General features: G+C 44.8%; 1 protein-coding gene across 1 annotated transcript; it reads right to left on the reverse strand.

Moving 5' to 3' along the window:
* Positions 1-9,042: 9,042 nt before the first annotated feature.
* On the reverse strand, positions 9,043-10,295 carry LOC123476948. Its single transcript, XM_045179964.1, has 3 exons — positions 10,010-10,295; positions 9,711-9,948; positions 9,043-9,390 (listed from the first exon to the last, which is right to left on the reverse strand). Exons 1-3 carry the CDS (start codon positions 10,293-10,295, stop codon positions 9,060-9,062), a joined length of 855 nt encoding a protein of 284 aa, XP_045035899.1. The 3' UTR covers positions 9,043-9,059.
* Positions 10,296-17,011: the final 6,716 nt, after the last annotated feature.

The following is a 17,011-nucleotide window of genomic DNA, read 5'->3' on the forward strand; positions in this document are numbered from 1 at the left end:
GTTGACGGCCGCCTTTAGATCACTGAAACGTTGGTTACAGCGTCGCAGCTTCCCTAGCTCGACGATTGCCTCCCTTTCACATGCTGTTGTAGCGTTAGCTTGAATTTATCTCTAGGGCCGTCATAACGATTAGCCAAGTATCCATCCTCACGTCGAGCCATTCTTGCAGGGTCTTCATCATGGTCGTCAGGTGATCAAACGAAGGTCGGTAGCCACAACCCATTCGGAATCAGAGAACGATACCTCGCCCTCTGACTTAAAAATCACCCCGTAAGCCACTACTCCTTGGTTGAGGCGGGCTAAACTCTCCCATCACCGTGAGAAACAATAGAAGGGGAAGGTCAACAGGAATGTTTTCTGGCCGCCGGATCCTCGCGGAACGACGGAGGCCTCCGCCTACCTCTTCAGCGGCTGGTGTAGCTTGCTGCGGGATGGTTGATTCCAACGACGGAGGCCGCCGGTGGTCGGACCGGCGCCCGATTTCCAGTGGGGGCCTGGGGCGAGTCCTGCTGAGAGGCCTCTTCATCGCCGGAGCTCAAGACACTGAGTTGCACCTGGGGCCTAGGGCTCACACAATCGATGAAGGGCTTCATGCGCCCACATGCACAATTTCGGACTTGGGGACCTGCCAAGTCGATCTCGTAGTTGCTGGGGGTGGTTTGGCGTAGATCGTGAGGGACCAAACCAGCGATGTAGAAGCTTTCCGACTTCCCGATCTTCGGACGGTTTGTAAATTAACACCCCTCCCCGGCAGGTAAGTCGGGGGTTCTCGGCGTCCCCCATCGTACCAGCTTTTGTTTTCTGTGTACAGCAGCACTGAGCCTCGTACATCTTGACGCGCTCGGTGAACCTTCCTAGGGCCCATTCCGTGGGGTCTTGGTCGCGAGGAGGAACAAGATTCGGGTCGGAATTTAAGGCCCGTCGACAGGAAGAATGGGCTCCCTCCCATACACGAGGTAGAAAGGGGTTCTTCCGCTCTCTGACGACTGGTATTGTAGGCAAAGGTAACGTAGGTAAGGATTCATCCCAATCCCGGTGATCCGCACTTACATACATAGATAACATATCAGCCAGAGTATGATTCAGCCGTTCGACCAAACCATTCGCCTGAGGCCGGTATGCCGGGTGGGCGTATGGTTGGTTTCCATCGCCTGTAGTACCTTTCGTGTCACCTCGGCCATAAAACAGCGTCCTGATCGGTTGTCAACTGACGAGGGCTCCGACGCAACAACACACTTTTCAAAAAGTCAGCCACCTCCGCGGCGTCCGCTCCGGCAGAGCCTAGTCTCCGCCCACTTGTAACGTAGTCCACGGCAACAACGATGTTGGTGTTACCAGTTTTGGACAGGAAAGGGCCTAGAATGTCCATGCCCAGTCTCTCGAAGGGATGCTCACTCGCTGGATCTCCATGTATCCAGCCGACGCTGGTATATCGGTTTGCGCGACTGACACTCGCGGCACTTCCGCAAGGATTCACGAATGTCATTTCCCATACCCGGCCAGTAATACCGAGCTTGCACCTTGTGGAGGGTCCGTGTTAACCCCAAATGTCCCGCAGTAATGTCATGGTGGCAGGCAGCATCACTTCCTCTCGGAATGACTAGGAAACAATCGTAAAAAGGCCGTCCTCTTTCTTGCGCTCGACATAGCATTCCATCTCTGAGACGGAATTGGGGATATCGCTTCCCCTCTTCCAGTTCAGAAAATGCGCGACTCACTCGGCTTTTGGGCACCAGGATTGCACCTTGGTCTCTAGGTCGATACTCAGAGCGGCAAACATGCACTGTAATTCCTCAGGAAGCTCCAGAGTTGCGTCAGCTGGGTAACGAGACAGTGCATCGGCGTCCGAGTGTAATCGCCCGTTTCGGTACGCGATACGCAGTAAAAACTCCTGGAGTTGGAGACTCCAACGGGCTAGGCGTCCCGCAGATCTTTCTTCGTCAGCAGCCAGCAAAGGGCGTGGTGGTCGGTCACCACCAGAGTCTCCATTCCCCAGATGTAACTGCGGAACTTCTTCACAGCCCACACTAGAGCCAAGCACTCCTTTTCTGTTATGGAGTAGTTACACTCACTCTTGGACAGGAGTCGACTCGCATACGCCAGTGGTCTCTCAACATTGTCGACGCGTTGCAATAGTACGGCCCCTAGGCCGTAATCACACGCGTCGGGGTGAATTTCAAATGGCTTATTAAAGTCGGGATAGGCTAGAGTGGCCGTTCGGGCCAGGGCTTGCTTCAAGGCGAAAAAACTCGTCTCTTGTGGCGCTTCCCATAAAAAACACCGCCCTTTCTTAAACATGTCCGTCAGAGGTTTAGCAGAATGCGCGAACTGAGGGATAAATCTGCGGTAATACGAACACAGCCCCACAAAGCTACGCACGCATTTCAGTCTTTCACTGGGCCTTCTGAACGAGGTGGGGGTAGGGAAATTGACGACGGCATTTATCTTTTCGGGGTCTGGGCGAATACCTAACCCACTGATTACATGACCTAGAGCCTTGATCTCGCCCGCCCCGAACTGGCACTTAACTAACTGATCTTCAACCCCGCTCCTTGTAGGGTAGACAAGACTTGACGGACTCGGCCAAATGCTCGTCAACCCCAGCCGCGTAAATAATAATGTCGTCCAGGTAGACGAGGCAGACTGTCCACCTGAGACCTGTAAGCACTAAATCCATCATCCGTTGGAAAGTTCCTGGGGCCGTGGCCAAACCAAACGGCATCACTAAGAACTGGTAAAGACCGTCCGGCGTCACAAAGGCCGTCTTTTCTTTATCGGCCTCGTGGAGGGTACTTGCCAGTACCCGCTCTCGAGGTCGATTGTACTAAAAACACAAGCATTCCCCAGACGAGATAACGTTTCCTCTATTCTCGGTAAGGGATATACGTCCTTCACCGAGATGGCGTTCAACCGCCGATAATCCACGCAAAACCTCCAGCTCCCATTTTTTTTCACCAAAACGACCGGGAAGCCCAGGGGCTACTGGAGCGCTCGATTACTCCCTTTGCAACATCTCGTCCACCTGCTCCTGCACTATCGCCCTCTCCTTCCATGCGCTTTTGTACGGCGGTTGGTGCACTGGTGCGGCAGCTCCGGTGTTGATTCGATGCACTGCTTTCCGGCACATCCCTAGCTCACCATCTTTAAGGGCGAAACAGGCACCAAACTCTTCGAGCACGTCTATTAGCTTCTCAGCGTGGCGGCGGGGAGGTCAGTCGAGACTTGCTTTCTAAAAGCTTCGCGGGGATGACACCCGGTTGCGACGGCCCAGGGCGGGCTTCCTCTGACATGTGCATGACAGCCGCACCCTCTCTTGCGGTGCCGCTTCTCAATGGGAACTACTGATGAATCAACGATTTCTATCTGACCCAACACCGTGCCCTCCCGTAAATACGTCTTACTATTTGCCCAGTTTACGATAAGCACGCGATCAAGTAGAGGGTCAGCCGACACTAGCACCTTCCCAGTGGTGATTCCCTTAACTCGTGAGAGGTGCTCGGAGGGCCAATCATCCAGGTTGCTTTGCCCAAGTTCGCCGGTTCAATCTCAACCGGAACTATGGCCCGGGAGGGAGCATTCTAGCCTTTTTGTCACTATCTTCGGGCTTGATTTGTGTTCTTCTTCGTCAGCCAACTCCTCCACTATACTTCCTAGCAACAACTCCGGGCGCTCTGCATCGTAGTTTATTTGCAGCCTTTTAAACTGACTAAGGAAATCATTTCCCAGCAGCAGCTCGATGCCCCTCATCTCGAGTACTAGTACTCGTCCGCTGGCTCTTTTCCCTTGGTGCTGTATTTCTAACTCCATGGCACCTAGTGGGGGCCTTTGCCCATTCACCATTACCACTGACGGCCCGTCCCACTCCACCCCCTCTGTAGCTTACGCTGCAACTCGGGGACGCGACTGACACTACGGCGCCAGTGTCGATTACGGCCCGGATATCCACCCCTTGACAGGTTACAGTTTCGGTAATTAAACGTGAGGAATCTATGAGTAGAACCGTGGGTTCCTCAGCTTCATCTTCATCGGTTGAGACCATTCCGACACTAACCCCGTCACTGTCTCGGGCCTCGCGACTCTCGACTTTCTTCTCGCGAGTTGCCCCACCGGTCCGCGACGCGTCCCTTCTGTCTTCCTTCCGGTTCCCCTTCCGGTCATCCGGTGAGTCGTCTCGTCCTCCCTCCGTCCGTTGCCGCGCCGGTTCCTTCTTTTGTGATTCACCTTTTCCGCCATACAAAAACGAGCTATGTGGCCTGCCTTCCCACACCTATGGCAAATTGGTTTCCCGTCTGCTGTACGAGACGCAAACGAAACAGAGCTCTGAGGGGACCTCACCCCTCCCGCTTAGTGGTAGACCCGTGGATCTATCCGCTCGCTTCAACTCAGCGAGTTCATCCTTTAGCTCAAGCACTAAATCGCGTAACTCATCCCTCGCATCCTTCTGAGGCGGCGCCCTCCCTTCGCAGCGCCTAGGACGCTAATGGCCCAGTCAGGTCGATTAGCCAATTCTGAGGCTTCCGAGTGCAATTTCAGAGCTGCCAAAAATTCTGCGGACGTTTTAGGCTAACAATCCAAATCTTCTCCAACAAGGTGGGTTTCAGCCCCCTAAAAAGATAATCAACTTTCGCCTCTTCGGTCATTCCCGGGTCTACCTTACGACATAAATCGATTACGTCATAAAAGTACTCGATTCCCGACTCCTCAATGCCCTGCTTGCGCTGGCGTAACCGAGCTTCTGGTAACGACTATAATGCTGCGACTGAAATTCCGTTAGGAACCTTGTTCGTAGCCCGGGTACTGCCGGCACAGCCGCTACCCCTGGCGCCGCTGCCACCGCCGGGATATCCTCCCATTGGGCAGGAGCGCCCGAACAAAGGAACCATTTACGGGCTGCCCCGTCTAAATGCATCCCAAAATTTTCCGCTTTTTCATTGTTTCCCCAACGGTTGTAGTGAGCGGTACTTTCGTAGCGCTCCAGCCAATCGGCGGCATCCTCGTCCTTTTTCCCGAAGAAAATTGGGGGAGCACGGTATTTCAGCTGCGGTGCGGGTGCTCGTTGGGCCATTGCTAAAGGGGGTACAGAGGAAGGGACACTCGAAGCGCTAGAAAATTCGCTACTTGACTCTCTCTCGTCGTCACTCGAAGTCTCTCCCGGCGAATCTCCCGATAAGACACTCAGGCCTCTCCCACCCTGGGAACTTAATCTACCTGGGTCTTCGCTAGAGTCTTCCCCCTCTGAGTGTCTCGGCTCTAACCAAATCTCACGCAAATCCCCAGAGTCCCACTGAAGGGATTCAGCGTTGAATGTACCTTCTACCCCGCTCTCGACAAGCTCGAGTCTACTAGCGGACTCACTACCTGGAGCGAGTGGATACGTCGATGCCCGCACTCTTCCCACTACCTCCTCAGAGGTACTCGCAGGTTCTACCACCGTTTGCTCCCCAATCCCACTATCCCGGGGCCTCTGTTGCGCTCGCAACCTCTGATAATTACAAACAACCTGGGTCTGACCACCTACACCTCCGATCGGATTCTGGGATTCAGCTCCAAGATTTGAAGCTAAATGGCCGATCGAGGGTGAAGTCTGAGTCCCTGCGTCCACGCAAGCTCCCGCCAGGACCTCCGGCTTTTCCTCCAACTCACTCCCTTGCCTTCCTCGCTCGCTAGCTTCCCTTTCAGGTGATGCTGCGATCCCTCTTATCCTTTTACTTTGCCTAGGTTGACCAAAATTCATCTACCCCCTTAAACGGAAATCGTACGACTCTCCGGTCTCAAGGTTCCCCCGTACACCTATTTTACCCACAGAGCAAGGTCTTCACAGGTAGTGAGGAAAACAGAGGGGTAAGAAGTTCGGCCGGGACTGTGGTCCTATGCCCAAGCAATTTAAGGTAACCGTACCCGCTGGTCGCACTTCCCAAGGACCTCTCAACAGTACCCGCCTCCTAGTTCCTTACTCCACTATTACCTTCACAAAAGAAAACCCTGTTTAGTCTTACCTTACTCTAGCAGGCAGGTGTACCCTGCATCTCCACCATGTCACGAGCGATCACGGGGTAACACTATTTATTAGGGGTTTTCAATCAACACTCACAAGTACACAAGATGCAATAGAAGAGGGTAACACCAAGACAGAAAAACTAACTACACTTAGCAAAGAGAATGAAAAATAACTCACGACTAACACAAGACTGCCCGCCTACTCAAGTCCCCCGGCTTTTCATCGTTCGGCTCTTCCGTCCATTCAAGGCTAAGCGATTGGAGGAAGTAACATGACCATTGCTGACGGATGGCGAGTCTCTCCGTTACATCAAAACGGAGGGTGAGAACGGGCGTCAAAGCTCTCTCTCTCACGCCACTCTCGTATTTCTTGAACTAGCAAGAAACCATTCGCTACAATATAGTTCGTTGTCTCCAATATCACTGATAGATGTACGGCTAGTTGTAAAGTTTCTTCTCGTAGTCCAATCACTGTCTCTAACTATAAAAATGTGTACTGATGAAAGGACTAAAACCCCGTGAATCAGATGGAAACTTTTTGCTAGTTCCGCGTACAGACGAAAGAGGGTGCCATGAAGTGTATTTTCCCGCGATGGTTTGTGACGAGTACTGAGAGGGTTGCTGCCGGGGGCGTGATTCAAGATTAATGTCAAGAAAGTGTTGAAATCAGATCTTTTATAATTATCTCGGCATGAACGAATAAAGGACCTATAAGGTCTTGGATCAATTGGCGGGAACGTGGTGTCAAATGGCGTGGATGATATTTTGGCGATTGTAGCAGAAAGTTCAATTTTTTCAGCAGGTTGTATCGGAGAACAGCTTGAGGGCGGGGTAAAATTTTGGTCAATAACGGGGAGATAATGATCAGCTCCACTTGAAACTTGATAGAATCCTTTTCTAGGGGTCGAGATGAGCGTTTTTCCTGTAGCTTCTGTAGGCTGGATCGTAATTCTTGAAGAGCTAGGTGTAAGATCTCGACAGATGGTGTCCTGGTTCGCTCTTGATGCGTTAATGGCGGTTCCAATTGGTGAATGTTGGAGTGAAAAAGTTCTTCCATGATCGTGTTGATCTCTGATTGACTGGTCATTTGATGAAGGAGAAGCGTGATTACTGTTGGCAGAGTCTAAAATAATATTGGGAGAGACTTTTACGTCACTATGGTAGGAGGCGGCGGCAGCGCCAGGTGCGGCCATTATGCATAAAGGTAAGGGTTTGGTAGGAGAAGTTTTATTTCCCCTTGATGTCAGTGCTGACTCACTTTCCGTGTCGGAATAATCAGATGGTGGCGGTGATCTTCGAATCCAGTCGATAGTTTTGGCGAGAAAGGATGGGCTGTTAGACACTGTAGCTTTAATATGCTGCCAACGGGATGGTTTTCTCTTGTTTAACGACGCTAAATGTTCTTCCGCGATGTCGGTAATTGTAAGTGATTTGTAACTAACGGTTGAGCGCGTGGGTCGCTGGCACTGCGACGTAGCGGGGGTCACAAGGGGAGCGGCGTGGTCAGTGTTAACGATAGGTTGTTGTAAAAGAGGGGTTTCACTTTCACTATGAGCAGTATTTTCAGACAATTTACTATAGGTCCTGCTCCTAGCACCCGTATACGTAGACATTCTGATTAAGTTCAATAACCGCTGCCACCAGATGTAGAGTAACGCTCAATTGCGTCATCTTACTCTATGAAATATAGGGTTAAATAAACGAGGCGTTTCATCAAAATGCCGTGTATTTAGGGCTACAATCAAGACGAATAATAAGACTAATAATTATTAGAATAAAAATAACATACCGATAGGGTGAGTACGGCGGCACGGCTGGCGGTAGGAGGCTCCAAGATTGGTCGGGATCTCGAAAGAAGACTGACTGCTCGGGGTGAAAATCATGGCCTTTATATACCGAACGAGCCGGCCCGTGACCTACTTTTACATAATCAAGAGGAAATGTGGGCCGTGTTAACCCACCCCGAGTCAAGTTGACGGTTCTTGACAGGTCGTTTAAAAGGGATTTAAGCTAGAGTTAACGAGAGTAAAATAGAAATTCGGGGGAGGGTGAATTATAGCTGCATAGGAAATTTATGGGGAAGTAAGTGAATTTGAGGTTTGTTAATGGCCCTGTAGAAAAGCCACCCCTAAACTAGTTAATTAGTATAAACAATAATATTAGGCAAGGTTAAACAAGTAACTAAAACATTTAACTGTCAGACGGTGAGACAAAGGTTTATTTATGAAGGGTTCGCGCTCTTAGGGAGGTTTCATGTTGCAGCACGTGTCATTACCCCCGCGCACGTGTAACCTCTCGCACGTGTCATCCCCCGCACGTGGTACTCTGCGCACGTGGTTTTTATACCCCGTACACGTGTTGTTGTTTTATGACCGGGTATGGGAGAGGGTCGAGGGGTGAGGGGTGAGAAAGGGACCCAAGTTACAACCAAGTTACCCGACGGCATAGCCGCGGGTAGGGACAACGAATGCAGCACATGTCGGGGGTGATCCAATATTTCAAAATAATCCTTTTTCCCATATAACAACTATACTTTTTGCAAATTAAAAATCAGAAAGATAAAGACTAGTTCTTTATCTTTCTGATTTAAAAAAATTAACCTCGTTCGAGCAATCTTAGTATTTTAAAAAAATTAACGCGCGAGACACCATTAGGCCTATCTCGCGCGGGTTAAAACGCCTTTTTTGGACCGAGGTGATCCAATACCTGGCGTGGGTACTGTATAATTACAATGTACAATAAAAGCATATTAAAATATTACTATATACAAATACTATATATAAGTACACCCGAGTCCATTAATATGTGCCCCCTCGGAATGGCGGGAAAACTTTAGCACCGCTGTAAATTTCGAAGACGGATAGTATTTTGCAGCGGCATGAATAATAGCTGTTTTCCGGTATTCTTGGTCCCCGAAAATTAGGTAAAAATATAGGTTTCGAAGCAACCAGAGGTTGGGGAAGAAACAAAAAAACGAAATCTGATGAAAAACAAAAGAATTTTATTTCAATATAATAGAAAAAGTATAGCTTGTCATAAGGCTTCTGTTTTTTTCTTATTTGTTAATATCTTGTCCATCCACCTTCAGCATCAATAACCTTCTGAAGACGTTCTGGCATACTTTCAATTAAATGTTGAAGAATGTTCTCGTTATCAGCAAGTTTTTCCCATTCATTGCGCACTAATTCAAATAACAAATTAGCGTTGTTGGCATCACGCGCGTGATACGGCAACCCGTCTCCGGTTCTAGATTTCGTTAATTTGCAGACGAGATAACCCAAAATATTTTCAATCGGGCTCATATCTGCACCTTTCGTCGGCCAATCTAGGGCAATGAGCTGTGGATGCAAAGCTAGCCATTCTCTAGTATGCCGTGCATTGTGAATTGCCGAACTAAATGCAAAAATATTAGTATAGTAAAATGACATAAAGTAGTAGCGTATTACTTGTCTTGGACGAAAACAACGGGGTCTACACCTGGAAACTCCGCCAGCACGTAGGGTAATAAAGTTTGTTCTAATACGCTTGTTACGTATTGAGCCGAAGTTAAATTGTTGGTAACGCGATAAAGTGGCGTTATTCCACCCAACCACATCCCACCCCAAACGCTTACCGTTGTTCTGCCGCTTCTTTTAAAAGAATAAATATTTTTCCGATCGAATCTTTCGTTGGCTGATCGGCGAACCCTGAGTTGTCCGTGCGCGGCCGATGACCATGATTTTTCATCCGTGAAAACTACCCATCGCCAAAATTCTAATGGGTAATGAACGTATCGCCTTGCGAAATGTAAGCGTGCTGCTCGATGTTCTTCGGTTAGAATGTCCTTAACTGCAGCAATACGTGAATTCATCCCACAGTTGTTCAGCCGCCTCGTAATGGAATTCTTTGATAAATGATCAAGTCTGACATGTGCCGCAATATCCCGAGAATTGCTGAAATTGTTAAGAACCGCTGCGGATAAAAAAAATCGTCAAAACTGATAAAATATAAGTTTAAATAACAAATTTCAAACCTGAACAAGCTAATAAAAAATCTTCGTTTTCGGTCGTATGTCTAGGCTGACCATTAACATTAATTTTAGGTTCTAAATTTTTTCTTTCTTCGTAACGATCAATCCAGCGGACAACCGATACCTTATGGATATTTAAATGTTTAGCGATTCTTTTCGCACTTCCAAAATTATTCCTGTATAGTCTTATTATTTCTATACGAATTGCTGGGGATAATCTATAACTGTCACGATGTAATTCGGGTAAAGGCCCGATAAATCGTCCAACGTGTTCTAATACCCTTGCCATTTCTAATACTGAACAAAATTTTTTTTTAACGAAACGACAGTTACTCCTTTTCATTTTTTTCGTTTTTTTGTTTTTCTATCCCCTTCCCCAACCTCTGGTTGCTTGGAAAACCATATTTTTACCTAATTTTCGGGGACCAAGAATACCGGAACACAGCTATTATTCATGCCGCTGCAAAATACTATCCGTCTTCGAAATTTACAGCGGTGCTAAAGTTTTCCCGCCATTCCGAGGGGGCACATATTAATGGACTCGGGTTTACACGCTGCCAGTACACGATGTACCATCCAACGACAGTCGTCTGCTAGGCGTACTTCGTTGAAAACGTTGGTTAGGCTCCTCCCCTTTGGGGGTGTAGCAAGCCATTCCACGATCGTTCTCCTCGATATACCAGTACACGGTACACGGTACGCGTACACGATATACCGCGGCCCTAAGTAGTACCAAGGCCTACTTAATGGTTAAGGCCTGTAAACTTGAATGTTCCCCTATGACGGCGAGAGGATTTGCAAAATTCCCTATCCTTTCCCCAGTCAAGAGCCAATCAGAAGAAAAAAGGAGGCGAAGACTTCGCCGTCTGGCGTTCAAAAATGCCACCTCGTAAGGATGGGAAGGTAGAAAGAAAATGGGGGTTGGGACTAACGTTTGACGTCTTCAGCCAAATAATGGTAAGCATTTTGTTATTTAAATTTAAGAAATAGAAAATGCTATAGAATTTGAGTTTAATTTATTGTTTCCGTGTTCTGGCCCTACGTTCCTTATTGGCTGGACCAAAGGTACTGGCCTTCTTATTTAAACTTAAACGCAACTTTCTCTTGTTAGACAAAATTGATTTCAAAAATTTTCTCAAAATAACTTCAATTAATGCTTTATTATTTTCACCAGGACGAGCGATTTCACAGAGAAAAGTGTTACATGTCTCCAGATGGGGCAGAAGGAATTCAACAAGGCCCTTCAACATGAAAGTCGAGCTTGACATCTGTCAAAGGCACTTCTTTAGAAATAGATACACCGTCCACAGCCTTGACACAAACTCAACTGTGGGATAGAGAAGGCAACCACGGTCTGTAAAAAACAATAGAGGTAATGTTGTTTATGAGATTTCAAGTTTTGAAATAATATTGAGTAGTGCCCTCTCTCTTCTCAGCAATTGAAGTAAATTTGTATGTCTTAATTTTTTTTGTTTATCGGAATTCATAAAAGTGATAAATTTTAAAATGGTTTTTACTTCCCCACGGCCACCTACTTCATCTGATTGCCAACTTGATAAATCTACCCAGTCATTGCGAGAGTTATATTGTCACACGAGTTGTATTGGAACAAGAACAAACGAATACAACAAGTGATGACTTAAATTCTAAACAATTGTTTAACTCAAACAAAAGGGATAACCATTACCAAAAGTTGGAGAAGCGTCTGAAGAACTCTAGGGAAACCAGGGAACTTCTCCTACGGAGCCCAGCTCCGGGAGCTCACCCGATGGAGACTCATCTAACGCAGATTCGGGGCAGCGTTTTATACCGTCGCGCGAATTACTCCCCTTCCGGACTGCATATCTGCGTATCTTTCTTAGAGTGGACTTCTCCCGATAATTTCTTCACCACGATCTCAGCGTTGTCCAAGGAGCGGATGACTCATCTCTGCGAAGAGATAACCAATCTCCCTTTTCACCCGCGACAATATCGTCTTATGATTGAGGGACGGATTTGCCTTGCCCTTGGACGACCTTGCTTTGCAGTTACTTCACTCGGCGGAATGGTTGTAGCTTCCATTTTACTTGGCGGTATGGTTTTAGCTTCCATTTCACTCGGCGTAATTGTTTTAGCTTCCATTTCACTCGGCGGTAGGGTTGTAGCTTCCATTTCCCTCGGCGGAATGGTTGATAACAAAACTACCGGATTGTAAATTGGCTGATCCTGATTGTCCATTCCTGAATTGTCTAAGCAATCGACATTCTTTAATTCATCGTCCGAAAAGTTTATTCTTCGGCATACTACTGGACGTGCTCTTGGCGAAAGAGCTGCTTCATGCGGCGGCGATGGTAGAAACCGACGGATTGATAACAGGAGGATTCTGTCGTTGTCCGCATTCATATTTGGAGTAAACGCTGCTGCTTCCTGAATATGTGGAAGAAGACGGCGTTTGTTTAAGTTATTCATCTCGGGATCTTCATCTGCAAGAAAGAAAAGATGATGCGGTAATAAAACTATTCATAGTGAGTTATAAATATAATTTATTTTCAGAAATGGGACCAAAATGGTTGTTATGAACGGGAATGTTGCAAGGAAAAATCAGGAAGAGTAAACGGAGACAGAGAAAATTTCAATTTACTGACCAAGGGAATGCGATTCTCGAACAGAATTAAAGTCCTAGGAAAGCCGTTTGTCGCCGGTCTTAAATCAAAATCTTTTATCGAATTGTACGTTGCGTGCGTTAATTTCAATATTGTTTGGTCTCCTAGATTGTAGCCTTACAGAAGCGTTGCTGGACACAGACATTAGAATTCGTCCAATTTTTACCCATGTCAATTGTGATTGATAGATGAAGAAGTCACGGATTTTATTCAATCTACTTTCCCGTACAGCAATCGGATCCGAAGGAGTAAAAAACATCTCATCAATCGAAGAACGTCCCGGTGATCGTATATAGCTTTACAGTGTTCAGAATGCCTGTTACGTTTATTAACATTTAATTTTTTATTTTTCAATGAAAAATTTTTAATGAGAACAATACATTTTCTACTTTAAACATAGAACAAAACTTACGCGTTGTTTTTTTTTCCACTTGTCGGGTACCACATCACATTTAAGGTGCATCGAGGAATTATCGTGCATCTGATAGCTTGACGCTGTGAAGTATTCACCACAAACACAGTTGTTAGCCAATAACTCATCCCTTTCTGAAAACTCCTGTTTAAATCCTTCGTGCTTCCTAATTTCACCTATCCATTGATCACGCAAACTGTTATTCGAGGGAAACTCATGGAAAGAAACACGTTTTTTGTTACTGGTATTTGCACACCTATGCACTACGCAACTTTTTGTGACCATTCTGTAGACAATAGAAACACGTGTAAACGTGAAACACCGATCCCTGATTCCATTCTCGACCCCTAATAACAGTTTCCTGCCTTTTTTATTTCCGTTTAAGTCGTGAACACACGCTGAGACAAGATTTCTGTACATTCGACAGGTTCGAAAATAGAACGAATGATATTTATTTGATTGTTATGCATGCAAAGAAACATATCCGTTTCATAACTAATCTCTCTTAATTTTTTGTTTATTTTTTCATTTCATGCCTCAATATTTATTATTTATTTTACAACGAGTTCGATTCTGAACGCCAGATGGCGAAGTCTTCGCCTCCCTTTTTCGTCTTATTGGCTCTCACAGGGGCAGGGATAGGATTTCTGGCTACACCTCTCGCCTTCATGGCAGTAGATACATGTTTACAGGCCTTAGAGAGGAAAAACGAGGGGGAGGGAGACACGGGACGCAACACACCAAGCCCACAAAGGGATTTAGTTGGATGTAGACAAAGATGCACACCCACCAATAAAAATAAAACAAACAACAAAGCTTTTAAAGGCATAGCAAAACAAAAAAGTGAAAAACGTCATTAAAAAGAACGAAAAAAAAGCAATCCAAACCATTCAAAAATAAAATTCAAACGAAGGGACAAACGCAAGGCATAATTCCAAAAAGTCAATAAAAAAAAAATCGACCAACATAAATCCCCAATCACACAAAAACCACCACGATGTGAAACGTTTAAGCACAACACAAAACCAGATACCACTCAATTAAAGGTAATAATATGTCCCTAATGTCACTACAGCTCAAAAAGAATTGATTGTTTAAATTCAGACATTTGCATGCTACAAGATCGGGACAAGAAAGGGTTGCTATCTGATATTCAAGAGAATCTGATATCAAAAATTTTAGCTAAACAATTTTAAAAAGGAGGGGGTATCTGACTTGTACGTCATATTAGAGGGGAGACCTACTGCGACGAATTGTACGAAGGGGAGGGGGTGTAAAATCGTCAAAAGCCGACGCATATGAACGGCCCCTTAACCATTAAGTAGGCCTTGGTAGTACATAGTTGCAGATGCAATTTTCCTTGTGACCAAACTGCCGAACGCGCATGGCGTTAGTCACTTGTTTTTTTTAATCGTTAAACATAAAATTGACAAAATGGACCCGATGTCGGCGATGTGCAAAGAAATTAAAAAAAACTGGTATCTTTCATTAGATTTAAGGAAAAAGGATAGAGGCTAAATGAAAAAAGAGAAAACGATCGAATATTAAGTCGATTTGCTGGGACAGGGATGCGGTTCCGTGGTTTTTACAAAAACAAGAGTTCGCGTTGTTCACTTAAAAAAAAAGAAGACCTTTAATGAAGATAACGCAGTAATTTCAGAAGCAACATTGGTCAATTCTTCAAAAACACTGGAAAGCTGTGTAGTTCAGTCTCAATCTAGTAATGAAGCCGAAGACAATCTTGCTCAAAACCGCCTTGATTATCTTGACGAACAAGTGAATTTAATTGCGTGTCAAGAAACTTTCATTCATGAAGAACCAGAACAATCTAAAACTGAAAAGTCAGACTGGACTCGAAGAACCAATTAGATTTATAAAAACTGGGCTACTGTCAAACAAGATTTTCTAGAAGCTTTTGTGTCTTCAAAATCATTTGCTACTTCTTGATGATGTTTGGAGTGTCAAGTGTCAAGCACCACTTCTGCTGTACTACATTTCCTGTGACAATTGTCGTATGAAGAGATGTGAGAAATGTGATCAAGCTTTTCCAACATGGTCGCGCACGTCTAGACGAAGCCTATGGCAAAGCTGCACCGGTACTTTTTCTGTAGAGGTGAGTGATAGTTATCGTCTAGCTCAGTAGTTGAAACTTATCGTCTAGCTGCCAGTTATCGCAGCCATTATTTACGTTTATTGTTTTTGTTTTTTTCTTTTGATTTGGTTTTAAAGTGAGTTGTATTTGTGTTTGTATTTGTATTTTTAAAATCTATATATATGTTTAAAAAGAATAAACTTTTTAGTGAAAAAAAAATTGCTGTATTTTATTTCTTTTAGAACTACGAAACAAATTTGACATTAGAACAGAAGTAAGAAGATATTATTATTTGATAGGTAATATTAATGAATTTCTTACCAATTGACGAATTTTATTTAGGATTAGTGAGATGTATAAAATTTTTACAGTGTTACTCAGCCAAAGCTTTAAATTTGCATTCAGTGTGTTGGCTGCGTTTTCCATCCACGTTGGGAAGTACACTTTTTGATTAAGAAGTTAATCTATTGTGGCATTGTAAAAAAATTAACACACTTATCAAACAGGTAACTTATTTCACAAAATTTTAATGTTATAGCCCTGACATCACTCTTTTATTTTCCCTTTTCCAGGTATCGGAATCCCACTAGGTTGACCGGGGCAACAACCAACAATTGAATAGTCAATTAGAAAGCAACCTTCTTAGCCTACCATCAATAACTAAGACCATACCATTAAAGTTAATTATGTATTTTTCAATTTACAAATGTAATTAAATAAAAAATACATACAATCGAGGAAAAGGGCAACATTTATACGAAGGAGCAAGGTCACTTAGGGTTCGGTGTCACAAAGTGAATTAATATTTTGCGTGTAAATTTAACACCTATGTGGAGAATTCACACGTTTGAAGGCCAGGTAGAAGGGAGATTGAAAACCGGAGCCATCGGTAGATGACCTATCGGCGGAAGAGGGGAAAAGGGTTGTAAGCGTGGGAAAGGTGAAAGGGATGTAAGGAACGCGGCTGACCATTCCTTACACAACGTAAACCAAATTATATGCAATTAATGGTCCAAATTGTTATACCTGGTGAATTTGGCTTTTGTAGTTTGACGTATTCCAGTTTCTTCGACAACTGTGGAGGCAGTTGGTGCTGTTTTCTGGCAAACAACAAAGTTTGTTGATACGTTTGTTGGTGTTTGTTTTACCGACGTCGTTGCATTTAATGACTGATTTCCTTTTGAATAATTCTCTAACATCTCAGTGGCAGATTCCTTATCAATGCTATTGGCACCAACAGCTATATGAAAGTAATTGTTCAGTAAAATAATTACAAAAGGCTACTTTATTGATAACAATAGAAATCTTAAATTTAAGTTAATATTGAACCTACCCTGTTCATTAACAACAGAATCGATAACACCGCCTGCGGCCTGTGCCTTGATACTAAATGTCAAACAAATTTGCTGGAACAGTTTTAGCATTGCGTAGGCCTGAAAAAGGGTAAACATTAATGAACAGAGCATTCCACATAACAACAGACATTATTACACTAAAGTCTTGAAAAAAAAATTAAAATTTTAATATGGAAAGAAATCCTATCATGACGAAAAAATTTCCGTTTTTTCGCTGTAACGCATAACTCGGTCTAGCCGATAAAACGGAAATTTTTTCATCATAATAGGATTTCTTTCCATATTAATATTTTAATTTTTTTTTCTACGGAAATCGAAAGCTCATGGTGAGAGCTATCGATTGCCATAAAATTCATAATGATGGCACCTTTCATTTGGATACAATAAATTACAGTGCCGGTCCAGTTATAGAACCGCCTAGCTATGGAACCGGCTCGGTTATCGAACCGATTTTTCTTTGCCGTGTTTCAGCGCCACCGTTGGCCGTATTATGAACTATATCGA

Source organism: Daphnia magna, linkage group LG10 (genome assembly GCF_020631705.1).
Source record: "Daphnia magna isolate NIES linkage group LG10, ASM2063170v1.1, whole genome shotgun sequence".
In the NCBI taxonomy this organism is placed as follows: Eukaryota; Metazoa; Arthropoda; class Branchiopoda; order Diplostraca; family Daphniidae; genus Daphnia; species Daphnia magna.